Source organism: Gouania willdenowi, chromosome 7 (assembly GCF_900634775.1).
Source record: "Gouania willdenowi chromosome 7, fGouWil2.1, whole genome shotgun sequence".
In the NCBI taxonomy this organism is placed as follows: Eukaryota; Metazoa; Chordata; class Actinopteri; order Blenniiformes; family Gobiesocidae; genus Gouania; species Gouania willdenowi.
Genome location: NC_041050.1, coordinates 33,238,225 through 33,258,324, shown reverse-complemented (window position 1 = coordinate 33,258,324; position 20,100 = coordinate 33,238,225). Strand labels below are relative to the sequence as shown.

General features: G+C 40.4%; 1 protein-coding gene across 8 annotated transcripts in view; it reads right to left on the bottom strand.

Moving 5' to 3' along the window:
• Window positions 1-20,100, bottom strand: part of casz1 (castor zinc finger 1) — an 80,956-nt gene that overhangs the window by 12,946 nt on the left and 47,910 nt on the right. For 3 of the 8 annotated variants that reach the window (XM_028451909.1, XM_028451907.1, XM_028451914.1), the window contains exons 3-9: window positions 16,566-17,466; window positions 14,243-14,308; window positions 11,792-11,888; window positions 9,447-9,611; window positions 7,199-7,371; window positions 5,262-6,130; window positions 293-425 (exon numbers count right to left, since the gene is read on the bottom strand). In XM_028451909.1, coding sequence (XP_028307710.1) covers window positions 293-425; window positions 5,262-6,130; window positions 7,199-7,371; window positions 9,447-9,611; window positions 11,792-11,888; window positions 14,243-14,308; window positions 16,566-17,466 — 2,404 coding nt within the window. The remainder of the gene's footprint in view (window positions 1-292; window positions 426-5,261; window positions 6,131-7,198; window positions 7,372-9,446; window positions 9,612-11,791; window positions 11,889-14,242; window positions 14,309-16,565; window positions 17,467-20,100) is intronic. The other 5 variants (XM_028451910.1, XM_028451908.1, XM_028451915.1 and 2 more) reach the window with 3 other exon arrangements.

Below are 20,100 nucleotides of genomic sequence, written 5' to 3'. Positions count from 1 at the left end.
TCAAGATTTGCATGAGAACAGTAAATATTACTATCTATCACACAAGGTGCGCTTGTATAATGAGGAAATAAAACTACTGGTACAGAGCTGTATGGATTGAGATGAAGGGAAAGCTTTATGTGGGCGATTCTCATGCAAAAATGTACACAGATGATAATGATTTAATTATTTGGAGGAGGAGGAGAAGAGGAGGAGAAGAAAAGGAGGAAGAGGAAGAAGAGGAAGAAAATGAGTAGTAGTAGTAGAAAACTAGGTGTAATATGAACAAGATTCCAGTCTTTCTATGGTCTACCTCTGGTCTTTTCTACTCAGGTCCAGGCTATGCTCCTGTGTCGAGTCTTGGGAAGAACCAGAATGTGTGTCCCCTGGCTCCTGCTTCACTTGAAACAGATTGAACTGGCTGGCTGAAGTCGGCTGCCCATTCCCTGAGGACCAAGCCAAAGAAGCAGAGGAGAGAAGAAGAGACAACACATTTATTGTTGGTCAGCATTATTAGCCTATGATGAGATCCAATCTGACTTCTGTCCTGGCCCGAAAAGAATACTCCGAGTGATAATTATTGCAAAATTATGTCAGGCCGTCATGCCTTTTAGATGGTGATTGAGAGGCGGGAGATATGAGGGAAAAAAACCTCTTTTTCTGCAGCACTTGTCACAACTCATTTGCCAAGCTGCCTCTTAACTGGTCATTAAGTGAGATGCTAATGCTGAGGGAAAGTGGCAGTCTAAGATTGGCCACCCCTCCCTTTTCCACCTTCCCGGGCTCTTGTTGGCCTGACAACGGACGGGCGCCAGTGCCACTGAGCGTACCCACAAGGAACAGGGGGTGCTATGTTGGTCAGATTGGAGCTGACAGCCAATCAGATTGGTTCAAATAGCGTGACCCCTCGATCACATTCTCCTCCAAATAGGTATTCGGCAAAATGTGGTGCGTGTGAACTAGAGCTCTGGATTGAAATAAATAAACACCAGGGGATGACCTGAGGTAAAAATGCTGACAGGAAGGTGAATTCAGCCCTCCCACCCTCCGATCTCAAGGGATTGAAATATTAATTTGTCCTGGGGCAACACAGAGAAGGCCGAGCCTTTAGTAGACAATAAGTGGTGGTTTACTTAAAAAATATATGGGATTGGGGAGGGGGGGCGGGGCGGTCTTTGGTTTAGCCTTGGAGACAATATAACCAAAGTGCATTCCAGGCCTTGATTGGTTTGGTGAGAAATGTGTTGTTTTGGCTCCGGTTGAGGGATAGTGACAGGCAAGGTCATGGGTAGCCAAGTGTATGCCCTTGGCCCTCAGCCTGGTGAGGATCTTGTCATTTTTTCTTCTTGTTAGGGCGAAAACAAGATCCGCCTACGTCAGGAAGAAACCGAGCAGAGTGCCCCTTGCTACAAGATGACCCAAAGACATATCAGGCAGTATAGGAGTGGAAAAGCCAGTCTTGGGCCTTGTCAGATGAAAGCTTGGAGATGGGGAAGTGTCAGTGTCAGTTCAGTTTGACGACGGTGGAGGTTGAAGGGCCACAGGGGGTGGGGCGGGGGCGGAGCAACAGTAAAACACCAGTCAAGCACTTCTGTGTCTCGTAGTTTGAGGTCACTAACTCTTTGTCCAGCTTGTCTTCCCTGCCCCCCAACTTAATACGAGTACACCTAAAATTAACCAGACAGACAAATTTCCCCTTGTCATTGACAATTACATCAACTTTGGAAATTAGAACACACAATACAAAGAACGACTACTCACTATGAGAGACACACACGACAGTAGCTGGGTTTTCATTATAGATTTTCACAAAATAAAAGCAATATTTCTAAATGTTGACAAAGTACAGTATAAATGCACTTTAAACGTGTCTCCATTGAAATTTGTTTTTGGTATAAGCCTCGTAACTCCCGTGAAATCTCATCCGGTGAGACTTCACTGCAGGAAGATGGATGCTCCAAACCTCCTTATAACACTCTGTATTTCTTTGTTGTTTCAAGTCTAATGTGGCAGTAATAATTCTAAAGTATAATGTTAAGAAATGTCCCGGTCTCCTCTTCTGTTTAGAAGTACCGTGCCATGTTTTTTCGAAGAGCAGTGGTCATGTGACCATGTACATCACGTTTAATTGGGTAAAAAGTGTTTCCATGGTGCTTTTGCGACACATTTCACTATTGAAACATGTAACATGAAATTTTTTTCAAAAATCAGGTGTTTCCAATACCAGTCTTTATTGCGCTATTTAGATTTTGCTTATTTCCAAGGGTTATGGAAACACAGCAAGTGAAACATTCCTTCTCCACATCAAAAAGGACAGTTAAACTCTTTCAGGTGGATTAGCAAAAGCTAGATTGTTTCATGTACAAAATGAAGTCGTCTTTTTTTCTAAATACTTCTCAAGGAGGGAGAACAAATGAGTTTGACTCAAAGCAGCTTCTTTCTGGAAATTATCCAGAAATAATGTAGCACCATGTAATTACTTTGGATAAGATACAGAGCTTGTGAAAGATCATTTGTACTGTGTGTCTAATTAGCGAACCCTTTAGATGCTTGAATCTCTTGGAGAAACACTTAGGGGTAAATTAGAGTGGAACATTAATAAAAAGAAATGCTGAAGGCAAAACAAGAATAACTAATTCCACAGCAAAAGAAGCCATGTTCGACAACCCAATTAGAAAAATAAACACTGACTTTTTTTCTCAGCTTTTTGACAGACATGCACAAACCACTTCCTCTGCATTTTGACTCAAACGGTCCTCTTCACACTATTTATGCTACAAATATGAGAAACAAAACCACACGCCACACATTATCCTCTGCATGGAACATTTACTTTAAAAATGTATAGTATGTGACAGAGAAACAGGGGGTTGTTTGCTTCTTTTGCTTCACAGCAAAGCAATCTGAGGGGTGGTGAATGCACCATCTGTGGAGGCCCCCAACCCTCAGTGGGGGCCTTCCTGTGCTCAGACTACCTGCTGGAAGCCCAGAGGTGGAGCTCAGCCTGACAGCCTCGGCTCAACTCGGCTCCCAGGAGCAGCTGCCCCGGCTCTCTCCAAGGGCCCATCCTGCTCCGGGTGCACCACCAGGAATTGTAATCCTTCCCAGTCCCAACATCCGGAGCATTCCCATTTACAATCTGCAGCACACCTGCTCAGACTGAGCATGAGAGCCCTCACTCAACCGGAATGTGAAACTACACTACACTGTAATATCAGCCAGGGTTGGGGTCAATTATATTCAATTACTAGTACAGTGACCAGCATTTCCTCCAATTACAATAAAATTACAATAGTTTTTTTTTTATCTTCAGAAAGTCAACTAGAATTATGGTATCAAATACAATCAATCACAATTACTAAGTCTGAAATAAATAACTCCATTAAACTTAAAGGTTTCAGTTTCATTATTTTTCACCCATCTCCATTTGTTCTAAGAACCCCAAAAACATAGTATTTGAGGTTTATTTTCCCAAACTCGCCTGTTTTAGCCTCTGAAAAGTCACTTTCTGAGCAACTCTACACAAACAGGCTGATTTGAGTGAGTGGGCTTGTCTATAGACGGTACACTGACTCCCTCCTCCCACCCGAGCTCATGCTGCTTTATAAAAACGAGACAGAGCGTGGGGGCGGGGCGTTCCCTGGTGCATACATAGACTGTAGAAAATTCAGACATAGCACTGCACGAAGGACTCTGAAATGCTAACCTTCGTGGGTGTGTCTGTTTACATGTCAATCACGGCAGAGAGCTTCCTGGAGGCGCGGCTTCTCCAGCTCACTGCTGTGTCAAATTCGTCATCAAAGTGGGAACGCGTCATCAAATTGGAGCGAGGTGTTTGTGCTCACCCTGCAGTAAGAAAGGAGCAAATCACCCTCTAACTAACGATTGAGGGAATCAATGAAAAACTTTGGGCCTGTGTATGAAGAACAAATAGCACTTTTATCATGTTTAAAGCACAGAAAAGTTGATTTAGCGTAATATGGCCCTTTAACCTTCCTCTTGTGTTAGCTTTCTGTTAGCATCTCTTATTAAAACGAGTCTTAATTCAGCTCTAAAATACACTAAAAACAAATATCTATCATCTAATGTCTTTCCTATGCATTAGTTACCTTGTTAAGCTTCCTAATCAATGAAAATATAGGTTTTAATATTTTTCGTGTGGGTGTCTGAGCCTTTTTTGTGTCATCAGTATACCTCTAGATTTAAATTATTTAAAAAGGTAAAATGTGGGAAAGCTTGATATGAAACATATTTTAATATTTGTTAACTACATATGTGTAGAACTGTAACTGTCCCCAGTTTTTTGTTAAATTATGATTGACAATTTTTATAGAACTTTCATGTGAATTATCTAAACTCACAATTTAATTACGATTACAACAGCAACAGATTTTTAAAATTACAATTACAAATATAATTACAGCATAATTGTGATTAATTATCAATTACATGATAAAAATCATAATTGACCCCAACCTTGATATCAGCTCTTACTGTTTTTATCAAAGACTTTTGGAGAAATATTACAAACATAGGTAAGGGAAATAATTCATGTTTTATTTTATGCTGGTCAGAAAAACAAGAAATGTAAAGACAATGGAAAAATCTAGGTTGGTGAGAGTTCATGTATCTGTAGAAAAAAGCCTGTTTCTTTGCTCTGCTGTATTGAGTCATTTCTGCCTGAGTGATTTCTGGTTTTTTATCAGTTTCAATAAAGGATACAGTTTTTGTTTTTTTTTGTTCTTGTAATTTCTAAACTTAATTTTATTCCACCTCCATTTGCTCAGAACGGGCGCAGACAGAGATAAGAGGCCAATGATGAGGAAACATGTTCAACACAAACCCCATGTGCCCCCCACTCTGAGCATCATAAGAGACTTTTACAGGCTCTACTCTCCCCTGTCAGCACATTTATCTCCAAATGGATTGGGGGTATCTAACAAACGATCAACACAATAACAGGCCCCAAAGCAGAGGACCAGGCTGCCAGTGGGTCCCTTTGAGCCTGAAAGCAGCAGTTTTTCTGTTTTTCTCTCTGCTGTTGGAGAACTAGAGAAATGACATCTGAGTGCACTCTCTTTTTCTGTCTAAACACACACAGATGTAGCTTTTTTTCTCTTAATTTTACTCAGTGATGAATGTAGATATAGTCACTTTTGATTACTCATTTATGATGTGGACAGTTACAGTTTTGGCCTTTGTTTGCCAGCAAATTATTATTTCCCAGGGTATAATTGTTAGCTGCGCAAATTACGATAATGACTGTTTATAGAGGGACTGACCTGTGTCTGAATTTTTGGAGGGCTTTAGTGCTGCAGCTGCCAGTCGGGCCATCATGGGCGATATCAGCCCCTTGCTTGCAGTAATCTTCTCCATAATTGTGGAGGTGGCAAAAGAAGTTGGGGTCGACGCCATAGCTCCGTCTGCCCCGACTCTGGAGCAGCCTTGGGTCAATGAGTCAGAGGGCATGGAGTGGGCCCCAGAAGATGTGGTTGAGATCAGGCTAGCAGCCGGCGGGGGCGGTTGGAGAGGCATTCGGGGCATGAGGGGGAAGAAAGGGTTGGAGGAGGCCAAAGTGCTGTTGGAGAGCGCCAGTGCCACGGGCATGTTGCTGGGCAGGGCCTGAGACAATATGTTGGACATACGTTGGCCCACGCTGGGCAGCGAGGAGGCGGGTTTGAGGTTGTGACCTGATGGTGAGGAGGAGGAGACCGCCGTGGTGGGCGTGGCCATCAAGTGAGGTACAGTCGTGGACTGCTGGGTGGTAGGCGAGGCACTCAAGCTGGAATTCTTGCTGCTGATGTTGGAGAAGTCTATCAGGTCGTCGTTGCTCGACTCCTCAGGCTCCTCCTTGGCAGCTAGGTAAGTGGAAGAGATGCTCATCACGCCAGAAGAGCGAATGTGTCTGCGCTCGTGCTTGCGCTTGTGGGAGGTCATCTGGCTGGTGGAGGTAAACGTGAAGCCACAGCCTGAGCGGATACAGTGGAAGTGGTTGGTGGCTTTGCTGTACACGCAGCCCTCGTACTTGCATTCCTCGTACTTGTAGAACTTTTTGAAGCCATCTTTGGCATATGCATCATCTTTAATATGGTAGCTCTTGTGCTTCTCAATGTCACATTTGTTCTTGAAGGTAAATGCGCAGCCAGGGCGCCTAAAAAGGAGCAGAAATGAAGAAAAATTAGGATGGAGATTGGGTCACAAAGACTGATCTTCCTCTACAGATACACCTCATAGTGAGTGGGTACATGATTTAAATACTTCTCAATCGAGGAATGCTGAGTAAGATGATTCAATAGTGGCACAGCAGAACCTCATTAACATGTCCCTATCTCTGCAGGAAGGATCACTTACTGAGAAAAACTTGGATCAATCAAGTGACTCTCTGTATCTGGTGTAACCTCTTAAAGTCTCTACATCCAATTATAATAAATAAGATAAAATAATCAGATTTTGCATACAAAATATGTTTTAGGGGGTACTTGAGAGAAAGAGAGTGGAAAATTAACAAATAAAAGCATTAAAGATATGGGGATTTGAAAATGTGTATCTTTGGTAAAAGAAAAATTATGATCATCATGATAATGATGTAATAAAATTATATGAACCCACCCATATGAGACTCCACTCACTCCAAACCAATCTTGTCAATCCCACATTACTGGTTCTTATTTTTTATTTTTTATTTTTTTTTTTTATTTATTTATTTTATTTTATTTTATTTTTGTTGTGTCTCCCCCAACTTTCTTTTTCTTTTTTCTTTGATTAATCCTCACCTGGTTGCCTTTATGAATAACATCACTTTGCTAAAGTAATGTATTTGTGGCTGAAATATGCTCAGATCTACTATTATTAAATGATGATTGATTGTTACCATCTGTCAATCACAACACACTATAGATACAGCTGTAAGTATTTGAAAATGTACCAGTTGTATACTTCGAAAATCAAAAAAATAAGTTCTAATAATAATAATGATGATGAAAATGATCTTGATTAGAACATGAATTGAAAACACAAGGGTCAGTCTTCCTCCCACACTAGGTGGGAGATGACCAGAAATTATTAAAAAAAAAAGTGTTTAAGAGAAAGTGAATAAGAGAAAGGGGGTACTTGAGCCAAAAAAGTCTGAGAACCACTGGTTTAAGATATCTTTTATCATGTTTTATAGGACTTCATTGCAAACTTGTGGTGAAACACCCATTACATCCAATCAACTCACCTGCAGTGGAAGTGCGTGGTCTTCTGCCCGTAGAACTGGCAGACAACTGTCCCACAGTCCTCTGTGGCTCGGAACCTCTGGAAGCCATCGTTGATGAGCTGGGCGTTCTTTTTGTGGAAGTTTTCATGGGTCATAACATCTGAGGTGCTGGTGTACACCTTGCTGCAGCCCACCTGCAATGCAGAAAGATAGAGAATGATGACTAAAAATGTGATTTTTTTGTTTCAGTGTGCAAAAGTCATTGACAATGTCATAAGTTCAATGTAGTTAAGTTAAATCCAATGACCTAAGAACAGGTTAGAGAGGATTGTTTTATCACTTTGATAATTTCATATGTGGTGATGCACAACAGAGCAGTACAAGTTTCATGTTTAAAATCAACTAGAAACTATTTTTGTCTCCGTGACAACCGAGGAACAAGCAGTGAAAGCAGAAGCGGCTGCAGAGAGAAGCCGAAACTCCAGAATGTTCTTATTAGGGTAACTCTTTAGAAAATAACATTTACATTCAGGGTGTGATAAAATGGTTCTCACTAACTGAGGACAATTCAAAGGAAGGTGGGGGAAAAGAAAGAAAGACAGTCTCAGTTTGTAGTTTAAATAATTCTGGCACACAGACAACCTCAGAGACAACACAGGGAGGAAAAAGCAGGTAATGTTTGAAATAAAAGCGGCGACTGTATATCATTTCTGGCACTTTTCAGCCACACAAACCGGGCAACTTCTCCATGTCGAGTCAAACAATGAAAAAAATTTCACTTTTTTCTCCCCCCCCTCGGTTGATGCCAACATCTGCAGGTTCTCAGCTGCTGTTAAAACAAGGCCTGAAATGTCCTAATAACAATTACGCTGTTAGAGCAGCTTTGGGAGAAGGATGGATCTCAGACCATCCTCTGCTGCAGAGAAAGCTCTCTGCACAATGACACGGTGAAAATAAGCAGATGTCAAAAATTAAACAAATCCATAAGGGTGGACAATCTTCAACTGGCTGTGTGGTACTAAAAAAATGAAAAATGTGTAGTTTATATAAACATCGGACTGTATTTTATCCATGCCAATTAAGGAGTGAGAGAGTGAGGAGATGAGAAAAGCAGTAGAAACTTAAAATGGTTTCGAAGCAGGGTTGGGGTCAATTACATTTTTCAGTTACAATTACGTTTTCAACTATCCATATTCAATTACAATTTCATTACGTTCACGGTGGCGTCATTTTTTCCGATTACAATTAAATTACAATCATTAATTTCCCCCGGAAAGTCAATTACAGTTATTTATTATTTGATTTATAGAGCACTCAAAAACAGCCCACATGGGATCACCGTGCTTTATTAATAATCTCATGTAGCACGTATTTTGGTGTACCGTGTATGCTAATAATAATTAATAGGCCTGTTGTGATGATTGTATGTGCTTTGGTGTTTGTATGCAAACACCAAAGCACATACAATTTCAAAATAATTTCAATTTTAAAATAACCTTCGTCATAATTCATGAACACTTTGGTGTGACTGTAAAAAAAAAAAAAAAAAAAAAAAGCAGCAGCCTGATTTTTAAAAACTTGACTCCAACATGGAGATGGGGTTATAATTTCATCTCATTAATCCAGAGGTTCTCAACATTTTTCGGGGTCGTGTCCCCATTTTGATATCACAAATGTCCAGCGACCCCAGAGACAATTTTCCTTTCTGTCTTAGAATTAGTTTTTGATCACGTGTATTACAAACACAGTGTGTGTGTGTGTATTTGAAAAATAACAACTCAAAATATTTAAAAAATATAATTTTAATCTGTTTTTACCTAAGGTTTTTTATTTTTTTAATTACTAGACATTAAAAAATGAATCCCCTATGGCGGAAAATTTACCTCACGTTCACCTATGTGCAATATGTAAATTCAGTATTTATTATCTTTTTTTTGTAGAGTATATTTTTGTTTATTGTTTGTACTTATTTTCAATCTGACTCTGGGACATGCACTATAATTCCATTGTACCTGTTCTTTTTAACTAATAAACTCTATTCTATTCTTCTGTATTTCAGGCGACCCCACATGGGCTCCCGACCCCAAAGTTAAAAAATACTGCATTAATCTATTTTGTCAGTAAAAAGCATTTTATTAGTATTGTCTGTGCGTGGAAGCAGATATGCAGATGTTTCCACATAAGTGAGTGTGTCTACGTCTACTGTACAGTTTGTGGGTTCCTGGTGTGGTTACACGTCCGGGAGAAGCGGCGCCTCTGTGAAGTGTACCTGCATGCAGTGGTAGTGGGTGCTTTTTCCATTGAGGTGGCAGCCGTGGTAGTAAACGCTGCAGTCGTCCAGAGGGCTGAAGCGCATGAAGCCATGCTGCAGGGAGTTGTCCCGCTTCTTGTGCATGTTGTAGTGCCTGATTACATCCTGCTTACTGGTGAACCTCTGCAAAATGGGGGAGGGAGAAGATGTAGAGCAACAGGTTGGTGTTTATATAAAACCGTCACAGAATCAGCAACATCTCTGTCGAGGCAGCAGCTGTTGCATGTGAGAGCCAACTGGCATTTGGAGAGGGAAGTCCATACTGCAATGGAGAGGGTAGTGATGTCTTTAAAGATGGTTTACTTTACATATCTAAAAGTTCACCCCAACTTTACGTAGCAGCAAAGGCTTCTGGGTATGTTTGTGCTTTAGAAGAGACAGCCACATTAAACTCATTAACACTTTCCTTTTTAAATGTCAAATTTCAGTTCTTGTACTTTTTTGCTTTCCTACAAAAGTACTTTTTAAATTAAGGATGAACCAATTGACATGCAAGAACACAGTCAAATGTTTTTGGCTCTGGAAAAATAATGTTCCATGCAGATGGTTTCCCAGACGTGCACACAGGGGGAAAACAAAGACAACAGAAACAAACAAACAAGTCAACCAAAAAACAGCTTCCCTTTCAAGTCGCTGAGATGCGATTCCAGTTTTTAATTAAAACATCAACGCGCATTTCGTTGCAGATTTTTGCCTCTAATAATGAGTGGATATGCTATGGAACCCGCCCTCTAGAATTACAAAATAAATAATTAATTTAGAAAAAATCCCTCCCACTGCCAGGAGTCAGGAAGAGGAAACAGAAAAGTCACTCCATGGAGACGTTCGGCAACCAAATCTGCTGTAATTGGGTTTAAGCTGATGTTACAGAAACTGTAAGAAGAGAAGCTTAAATCAATGAGACATTTGTGTCTTCAATCCATATTTATCTTCAGTTGAGGGAAAAACATCAGAAAGAAGTATTCTACAAAGCAACTAATTGCTGTACAAAGTAGGCTAATTGCTTCGTGTCAAGAGTTTAACGTGGCCCGTTTCCTGAGATGTTTGATTTCATTTTTTTCATTGACTGAGTTTTTCCTACAGGTTCTCAGTTTAACACTCCAAATTGTCTCCCAGTCGTTATCAACCAGTACATACCGAACTGTGTTCATGCTACAATGGATCCATCAAGCTGTCAAAAATAGGCCATGTGGAGAGCTGACTGGGAAAAAAAGATCTCATTTTCAGTTGAGTGGTGATGAAGGTTGGGAGCCACTTGCTACATTTATTTTAGGATTCCCACTAGTGTGGTAAGATGCATACTCTTCCCTCATGTACAAGCCCATGAAAGGAGAATGTTAAGACTCAGCCAATGGCCCAGAGGCTGGCAGTGGGATAATATTCCAGGAGTGTGTGTGTCATGTAACATTTCATGAGTTATCGCTCTGAAAGGGGCAGCTCATCACTGCCTGCTTTTTTTCTTTTTTCTTCACTGTATTGACAACTCCAGGAGCTGGCTTCTAGAGCATATCTGTGTTTCCACGCAACATCAATGCAGCAGAAAAATGTGGGCACGACCGTGGAAATTGCCATGATAACCTGAACTAACGCTCTAAATAATGACAAGAAATGATTTTTCCCTTTGTATTCCTCCCAGATTGTGTCCCATCAGACTGTGAAAGGGGTTCAGGCAGAAAATGAAAGCTTGGATCTGAAACGCTTTTTACCACGCAACGACATTTATTGGGTGGTAATCTCTACTGATCAGGAACAGACAGGAGATTACATCTGAAGATGGCTTTATTCAGAGAGTATTTAACAATGGGGGGAAAACACACAACTCAAGCTGTGCGTGGATTTTATTTTTATTTTTCTTACATCTTTGACAAATTTGAGTACGTTTGTCTGACGGTTGGAACATATGCCGCAGAACACACAAACACTGTGTGCAGATTTGTTCTGTGTTTCTCGCCTTTCTCCGGGGATAAGAGAAATATTATGTGAAAGTGGATTAAAAGCAGGTCTCTTGTGATGAGGGGGTCTTTAGAAATAATGATGAGATGATTAAAAACAACAAATGTATTTTAAACTAACCTTTAAAATTAAAGGCCAACTATCAAACACCAAGAAGAGGGAGATTAAACTTAATTTCCTTATGCCGTATGGGGAACATTTTTACTTTTTTTTTTACCCGAGAATAAAAACATGTATTTTACCATGCTTTGCAAAAAAAAAAAAAAAAAACCAGCTGATGAGTGAATAACAACATTAAATTAAAATTAACATATTAACATGCCATTTAAAAAAAGTGATAAAGTACTCACGCTCACCTGGTAGTTACACTCAGGGTCCATGCAGTGATAATGCTCTCTGTACTGGTAGGCACAGTGCACATGTCCGCAGTGTTGACTCCCAGAGAACCTGAAATGCCAAAATTCAGCACAGATTTTTTACCCTAATGTATTTAAACTCAAAAGCAAAGACAATTAAAAACCTAGGAACAAGTCACAACTCATCATGGGGATGAAAAATACAGATTAATGAAGCAGCTTTGAGATATGTCAGTGTGACTAAAACAAGTAATTATCAAAGAAATTATCTAAAATCCTTGTGAACTCATTAAAAAAAAGAAAAAGAAATAAGGAGTTATAGGAGGAATTGTGCTAATCCATTGTCCTACCGTCAGAGTGACACAGCTCACATGCTTTAAACTCATTCCTACAACAATTTTCTTATTTCATTTCCACAGTCTTTAATAGACTCAAGCCTTCTTTTTACTTCGATCACTTCTTTTTTTCCTAGTGTTGTGAAAATCCTTGTCAAATCAATACACAGTTGTTTCAGGTTAACCACAGTTTTGCTCTGTTATCATATATCCTGGGGTGCAAAAAAAAACCAGAGGAAACCAGATATAAGTCTGCGGCCTGATGCCTTCTTGCTACAGTAGAGCTGCTTTTACAGAGATCATTATAAGCCTGAGGATGATGACTGTTAAAATCCTCCAATTACCAGTGAAAACACACAAATAAACATTTGCACTGCTGCTGCTGCTGCCAAGAACTCCATCTGCTCGAGCAAAGCAAAAGGGGGGAAAGGGGGCTCAGTAAGATCTTTTTTCATCTGTCTTTCTCTATTTTTTTTCTGTTAGGATTATCCCAGAGCTGCATTTATAGATCACTTTGCTGAGTTCATTAAGTTAATTGAACAGCCTAACCACTACTGTTTTTAAGTGCGCAAGGGTCTCTATGTGTGCGTGGTAATCCAGTAACCTTGGCGAGAAAGCGGAGACGTCTAATGGCTCTTTCTGAGATGATAAAAAAAAAAGAAAAAACATATGCATACAATACATCCAACATATGTTCTGACTGTCAATGCCTTCTATACTCCTCTGTCACACGCACACAGAGCCCCCCTCTATGGCCCCCAGTGAGACCGTGGCCCACCCCTCCGCTCATGGCCCAGCTGTATCACTTTGCCTCTGGACAATTCCCACTTGCCGCGTCAGGGGGCCTAATGGGCCTCTGCTCTTCAGCAGCAGATTAAATATTAATATCACCACGATACAGAGATTGCAGCGCATCTCCAGTTACAATAGAGATACACAGATCAAAGTGGCGAGGCAATGGCGGGCGCATGAAAGCATTTAAAAGAGTGAAAACTGCAGCTAAACACGAGAAAGGAAGCTCTTCACAACATCAAACCCTCATATGCTAAACAGTAGAACTATTTTTTTTCCCTCTTTTGCTCGGATTTGTCACAGAGACGTTTACAAGCAGGTATTTTAGCATTGGTGTGCACTCATTAGCCTCAGCTCTTTAAAGTGCCCTCCCCCCACGTCTACCTCCCCTCTTGCTGCTACATTTGCCCTTTTTATGAGCCCTCATTTTCCATTTTTTGCCCCCTCCCTCCACTTCGTTTCTTTCTGTTTTTTCCCAACCCCAACACGGAAATTGAAACTGTATCTGGGCTTATCTGCAACCTCCCCGTGCATCAACTGCCGAGATGTTTAGACAAATTTTATGCATTATGCAGCGCAAATATCAAAACAGTTCTTGGCAGTGCCAGCAGAAGCCTCATTAAAAATTCCTTAATTAAATCTTCTTGCAAAATGTAATCAGTCCAAGGAAGGGGTTTTGTGTGTATGTGTGTATATGTGTGCAGAATGGGACGTGCCTATGTGTGTGCCTGTCAGTGCCAAGGCTTTGATTTGTGCCCTTCATGTTATGGCTTGGAGAAGTAATCATTAACGCCAAAGCCACTTTGGCTTTTTCAAATGCTGTTTTTCTTCCTTTTTAAATGGAATAAACAAACAAGTGATAATCACCTTTCTAGTGCAGCCTCAAGATGAATCAAGAGTGGGGGATATTGTTTTGTGTCCACTGAAACAGGAAATACCTCCCCTTCTCCGAAGCTTCTGTTATTGGTGGTGGGAACGACAGACTTTTTAGATCAGTCACTTTGGCCTCATTTCAAATATTAAACGGTCAATCTCAAGAGGAGCTGGGCCTAATCTCAGATCCTCTCACATCACACCTAGAGCACATATAAATCTGCACCAACTTTTGTTGATCTTAGTGTTTCGGAGCTGCATATATTCATCCTTTCAGTCTTCCCTTAGACTATATATTTCCTGATTAATTTACTGCACATCTAAAATGATTTTAAATACTGTATAAAAGTGCCGCGATGGTAAGCAGTAATAAAAAAAAAAAAATGTGCGTCTCTGTATTCAGTATATTTTTTCATTGGTGGAGCACTTTGAGGGATTTGCATACCTGGCAATATATTTCTGGTAGAGGTTGACGTCGTCGCTGGCGGGTTTATCTGGTGGCAGACCATTCCTAATGCAACAGCAAACACAAAAGAGACAGGATTAATGGTGAGGGTGGCCCGTCTGTTGTTAATAAAAACAAACTGACACTATATTTACTTACACGCCACTCCCAAACTTTAGACTATCAATATACATTTTGCTGTGGCATAGCAGCATTTTCATGTGCCGCATGAATAAAGGATGAAAGGTACACACTTTGATGCATGGGCTCCCAACCAATGAAAGGCAAAATGCAGGAGCAAAAAGACATTAATCTTTTATGGGGGTATTTTACTGAGTGCTCATATGCAAAACTGGATAATGGGGATGTGGAGGAAAAGCTCTGAAAAGGTGTTTTCCGATAACCCCGAGAGACCGTGGCTCTAATGTTGATGTTGAATTGTCTCCTATCAGTCTGGCCTCTGTAAGATAAAAAAAAAAAAACCTGAAGATAACTGCAGAAATAAAAGCATGCAAGTCGAGCTACTGAACTTGATGGTAGTTTTATATCAACCAAGTCATTTTGAAAAAGCAGAATCAAGAAAATTGTGCTTTATTAGAGAATTGGGCTGAGGAACAGCATTTGCCATTCGTCACTGGTGTAGGTCAGCAGTTCTCAAGTACCCCCTTTCTCCTATTTCTAAATCCAAGTAACCCCTTTTTTCTCAGATAAATGACTCAACTCAAATTTTCAAGAATCTCACTTTGTAATTAAGTGAAATGAAACAGTAGTTCCTCCTGAATAGATTTATTTCTATAGTTTTAATCATTTCCAGTCATCTCCGGCCTGGTGTGGGATCCAGACTGACCTTTGTATTTTCAGTTCATGTTCAAATCAAGATTTTTTCTATCAATATTTTTATAATTATCATTTTTAACAAAAAATAAAAATGATAAAATCCCATATTTTTATTGCTTTTGTTTGTAAATTTTCCACTTTCTCTCTCTCTTAAGTTCCCCCTGTAGTGTAATCACGTACCCCTAAGGGTTCACATACCCCCATTTGAGAAACCCTGGTGTAGTTGATCCTGTCATAATGGTGGCAGCGGTTCTGCCCATCAAATAAAGGACTGGTACTGCTCGCTCTCTCTTAGCAAGAGGCATTTAGCTCTATGTGAGCAGCACCACACAGGGGATGACCTGAGGTTAATCTGCCCCAGAGGGCACAATGCACCATCAGACACTCTACTCAGTGCCCTAATTCCTCCCTGTACACAAGTACCAGACTAGGCCAGTTAGCCATGACTGAAGCCCCGCTGAGCCCTAACCTGACAAAGGCCAAAGCCTGAGGGAGAGGTGCCTGAGGGCTCTTGAATCGTGTCTTTGATAGGTCCCCACTAACCAGAGACAAGGTCAAAACCAATCAAACAGACTCTGGGATCTGCTTCTTACTGGTGCGCACACAACTGTAGGTTAGTCCCCCAAACCCCCTGCTCGCTGCCTTTAAAGTGCACTCGTCAGGCAGTGTTGAGTCGGCCCCTGCGACTCGCCGGGAGGTTAGTCATGGCTCCAAAGTAATTAAAGGGAGAGTTGTTACACCCCAGCCAAACGAAAGAAGTCAGTCACTTTGCGATGACTGTGCTAAATCAGTCTCCATGGAGTACTACAACGAGTAAACACTTCATGCGCCTTCGCAACTCATCATGTCGTGGATCTATTGGGCACAGTGCGCTATTTCACACTAGATTCCTGTTGGCTGCTGTGAAGGTAGCAATTACCTTTGCGTTAGCCTAACGGACTCACAGTAGCAGTTAAGTGTATGTGAGCCTCACATTAGCTCCGAGGGGTTCCTCTGAGAGTCCATCAGAGTGTAAAAGACAGAGCTGTGAGCTAGGATTCCTTTCAAACCACCAGTAAACTTAAAATTAGAGCAGCAATGAAAAGGTTTTGGTAATTTATTGGCTGCTTTAAAAGAGCCATAATCTTTTTTTGCAATGAACGCACAATTTTTGGTGTGGAACCACGGCTTTCTCGTGGAGACCTGCTATCATCAATTTCTCACTAAATTCCCAGTATTTTATCACATTTTATTAACTCTAATGGAGGTTTTTATGATAGAGGAGTTTTATGCACTATCAGTCAGTTTTACTGGAGTTGTTGCAGGAACACATTTGCTGAGGGGTCTTAAAGCCATTATTGTCATGCCTTGTACTCTTAACAGCAAAAAGCTTTTTTTTTTTTTCAAAGACATATTCTCAAGTAAATTATATGCTTATATGTCCACGCATATATATTAAAACTAAGTATAAACATTGTGTGGATCTTCAATGGCAGAATAGACTTACTTAACGGAAGACACAGTGCCGGTGGTGATGGAATCAGTCTTGGAAAAGCTGGACTTCAGGTAGTCAGAGGCATTGAAACTGAGGTGTCCTGCCTGGTCCATAGTAAGGCCCGGGGCAATGCTGGCCCCTGCTGTACCTATGGGGGGGACCCCGGCAGCTCCAGGATTCCCTGGTGCTGTAGCAAGGATGTTGGGCATCAACGATGCCTCAGGGTTTCCTGGCATCAACTTCTGAATTGTTCTAATGTCATACTTTGAAGGTCGGCCCACTTTGCCAGTTTTAAATGCAATGGCTCCGCCCATGTCTGGGTTTCCATCACCAGGCTTAAATAGGTGCAGAAACTTGACGTTATCCAGGTCATACTTAGACGGACGCTTGTAAGCATTGCCATTCTGCTGCTGTAAACTCTCCCCCATCTTCAGCTTCTGAATAAAGAAGTCATACTTGGAGGCTCGTGAGGCCATGTTTTGCATTTGGGAAGGATTTGTTGGCTGAGAATTTCCCAGCTGAGTTGCTACTGGCTGCTTGTGGTCCAGATTGGAGGAGTAGATCTGTGCCTCAGCCCCAGTCAAACAGCCGGAGGTCTGGAGCACGGTAGCACTCTTGTCTTGGGCCAGTTTTGAATTGAGGTCATCTGGTTTGGGTGGGGAAGCATGCATGGGCCAAGGTAGAGTCTCGCCAGCTTTTAGCTTGCGAATATACTCTTCATACTTGGAGAAGCGGGCACGCCGTGAGGCCTCCTCACTGCTGAGGGATGAGGGGTCTGAGGTAGCAGCTTTGAGCTTCTCAAAGCTGATCTTCTTGGTCAGTTCATCCCTTACCTGCTGGTCATCATAACCAAACATTCCCAAAAACTCATTCATTGTGTTGGCTGCATAGTCTCGCAAGGCGGATGCTTCCCCTGTACAAAAAGAAAAGCACACACCAAAGGTTCAGGATAACTTGTGTGATTCTAACTCAAACTTATCTCTGTCCTGCGAGTAATGTTGAAAACTTTAAATAAAAAGCTACAAGAACCACATTAGAGCTATCAGGCATCAGTTTAAAAAGCATTTTCTTTAACAATTAGAACATTGCATTCGCAAATCAAATTTCCCCTGTAAATAAACAGCAGTTACTAAATGCACATTATAATTTCACATTTGTAACTGAATGGGACTTTTTTGGCAACAGAAATATGAGTTACAAATGATTTATTCCTGTGTGGAAAGCAGTATTTTATCATTGGATTTTTTCATTAATTCTGTCAACTTAATTAATAAAACACAACGTCAAATGATGCTATGTCATTGTTATTTTCAATGAATAAAGCAAAGTTGGCAAAAGGAAAGCAGCTTTTGCACCGCAAGCTACATTTGTAAGTGCTGTTCTCTTTGATGTATCTCTAAAGAAACATCTTGAGGAAACACACTTCCTTTTTAAGTGCATTACATGTCAGTCTTGCAAAATTTGCAGATATGACTGAGCATTACTCTCTGCACACCCTTTAGACACATATTATAGGCATGAACAGTTAAAGAATGCCATCAATTTCTACATTTTTTGGAGGCTTAACATCAGTATTTTGTGTTAATATTCTTATTAAAAATGATGAGTCAATTTTAAGGCTCACTTTTTGACATTATCTGAGAATACTCTAGGTTTACTGAACTCTACCTTTACCTTCAAAATGAAATAACTCCATTTGTTCCTCTTTTTAGATATTTGCAAACTGAGACATCACTTTCCTTTTAAGAGTCCATTAAAATGGGCAACTTCCCCCAAGGACATAGGCAAAATACAGTCAAAGTATAGTTTAATTGCAGTATGAGGCGATTAATTCTGCCCCATTAACTCTCATCCAGGTTAGCATGAGGGGTAGAGAAGTGGGGGAAAAAAGGAGAAATGATTTTGCCAGAGAGCAAGATCGAGAGGGAGCAAGAAGGAAGAAATTGTCTGCAGATTTTACTCAATTTTGGAAATCTCTATCAAATCAAGGCTAAAGAAACATAAAAACATAAGAGTATGCCGTTGCATTTGATGATGATGATGTTACCTATGGCCCATTTAGCTCCAATCCACTCTCCTTCCCTCCAGCTTAGCAAAAAGTGTCATTAATCTTTTTTAAAGGGTGGTTTTAAGCCTGTTTTCATCATCAGAGCACATGTGAGGAGCTTGTCACCAGAGGTAACTAATACACAAATACTTCCTCTCTTGTCTCATATTTCATGGCTATTGCTAAATAAGTTGCTGTGCCCTGCTTTTCACATCTCCTGCACAGCATGTGAGACAATATATAAGTATCTAGAAATCTAAACATAAACTTAAAACTTTAAGTTCAGAGAAAATACCTCAAAATCAAATCTTTCATGTTAGCTTCATATGCGGATTCAGTTTGTTTGTGTTTACATTATATGAAATAATCTAAAATAATAAAATATATAAATATACTTTATGTCCAAAAGATCCATGTGAGGACATGTGACCAAAGTGTAGGTGTGATCAAATGCACATTTTCAAAGTCACAGGGATAAACATTCCTCCAATTAGATTTATGTGTTGATGACCTTGGTCCTTGGCTTCATTTTAATGCCATTGCTTTTATAGGAACATGTCAGGTCACAGAATATCATATAGCTCTAATTTAGGTCAGACCAATGCTTACTGGTAAGAGTGACAAAGTCTATAAAAATAGAGCAAAGAAAAAAAAATTTAAAAACTCTAAAATAAGAGTGAATAAAGTAAACTAGTATTAGCCAGCGCTGCTGAAAGGCAAAAAAATTGGACATGAAGATAAAAAGACTGTAACCAAATGGGGTTAACCTGTCTAAATACCATTTATGGAGGATTTCTACTCAGACGCCAACTTTGCTGCCCTTTCAATTGTGCCATGTGACAGCAAGTGAGAAAGTTTTGTCCTTTGTTTGGGCTTAGAGTGACCACAATAGATGTATTTCCCATACCCTTGGAAATGCTCAAAATCTAAATAGCGCAATAAAAACTGGTAATGGAAACACCTGAATTTAAAAAAACACGCAAATATCGCAAACAAGTTTTTACGCTTTCATGAGGAGGAATTTCAGACGTTTTGATATTGAAATGTATCGCAAAAGCGCAACGGAAGCACTTTTTCCGCAAATACACGTCACAGAACGTGACGTACGTGGTCACATGACATGACAGACCTGATCACATGACCACTTCTCTCCGAGAAAACATGGCACGGTACGTCTAAACAGAAAAGATCGGGACATTTGTTAGCATTATACTTTAAAATGATTACTGCCACATTATAAAGAATATGGAGTGTTATAAGGAGGTTTTGAGCGTCTGTCTTCTACGGTAAAGTCTTGTGGGATGAGATTTCACAGGAGTTACGAGGCTCCAAAATCAATCTTCAATGGAAACACGTTCAAAGCACAATTATGCTTTGTCGACATTCAGAAATATGGCTCTTATTTTGCGGAAATCTGTAATGGAAACCCAGCTAATGATGGTGCTACCTGCCCTCAGCAAACAAGCTAAACTATAATTTTCTGGTCATCCATTGGTGTAC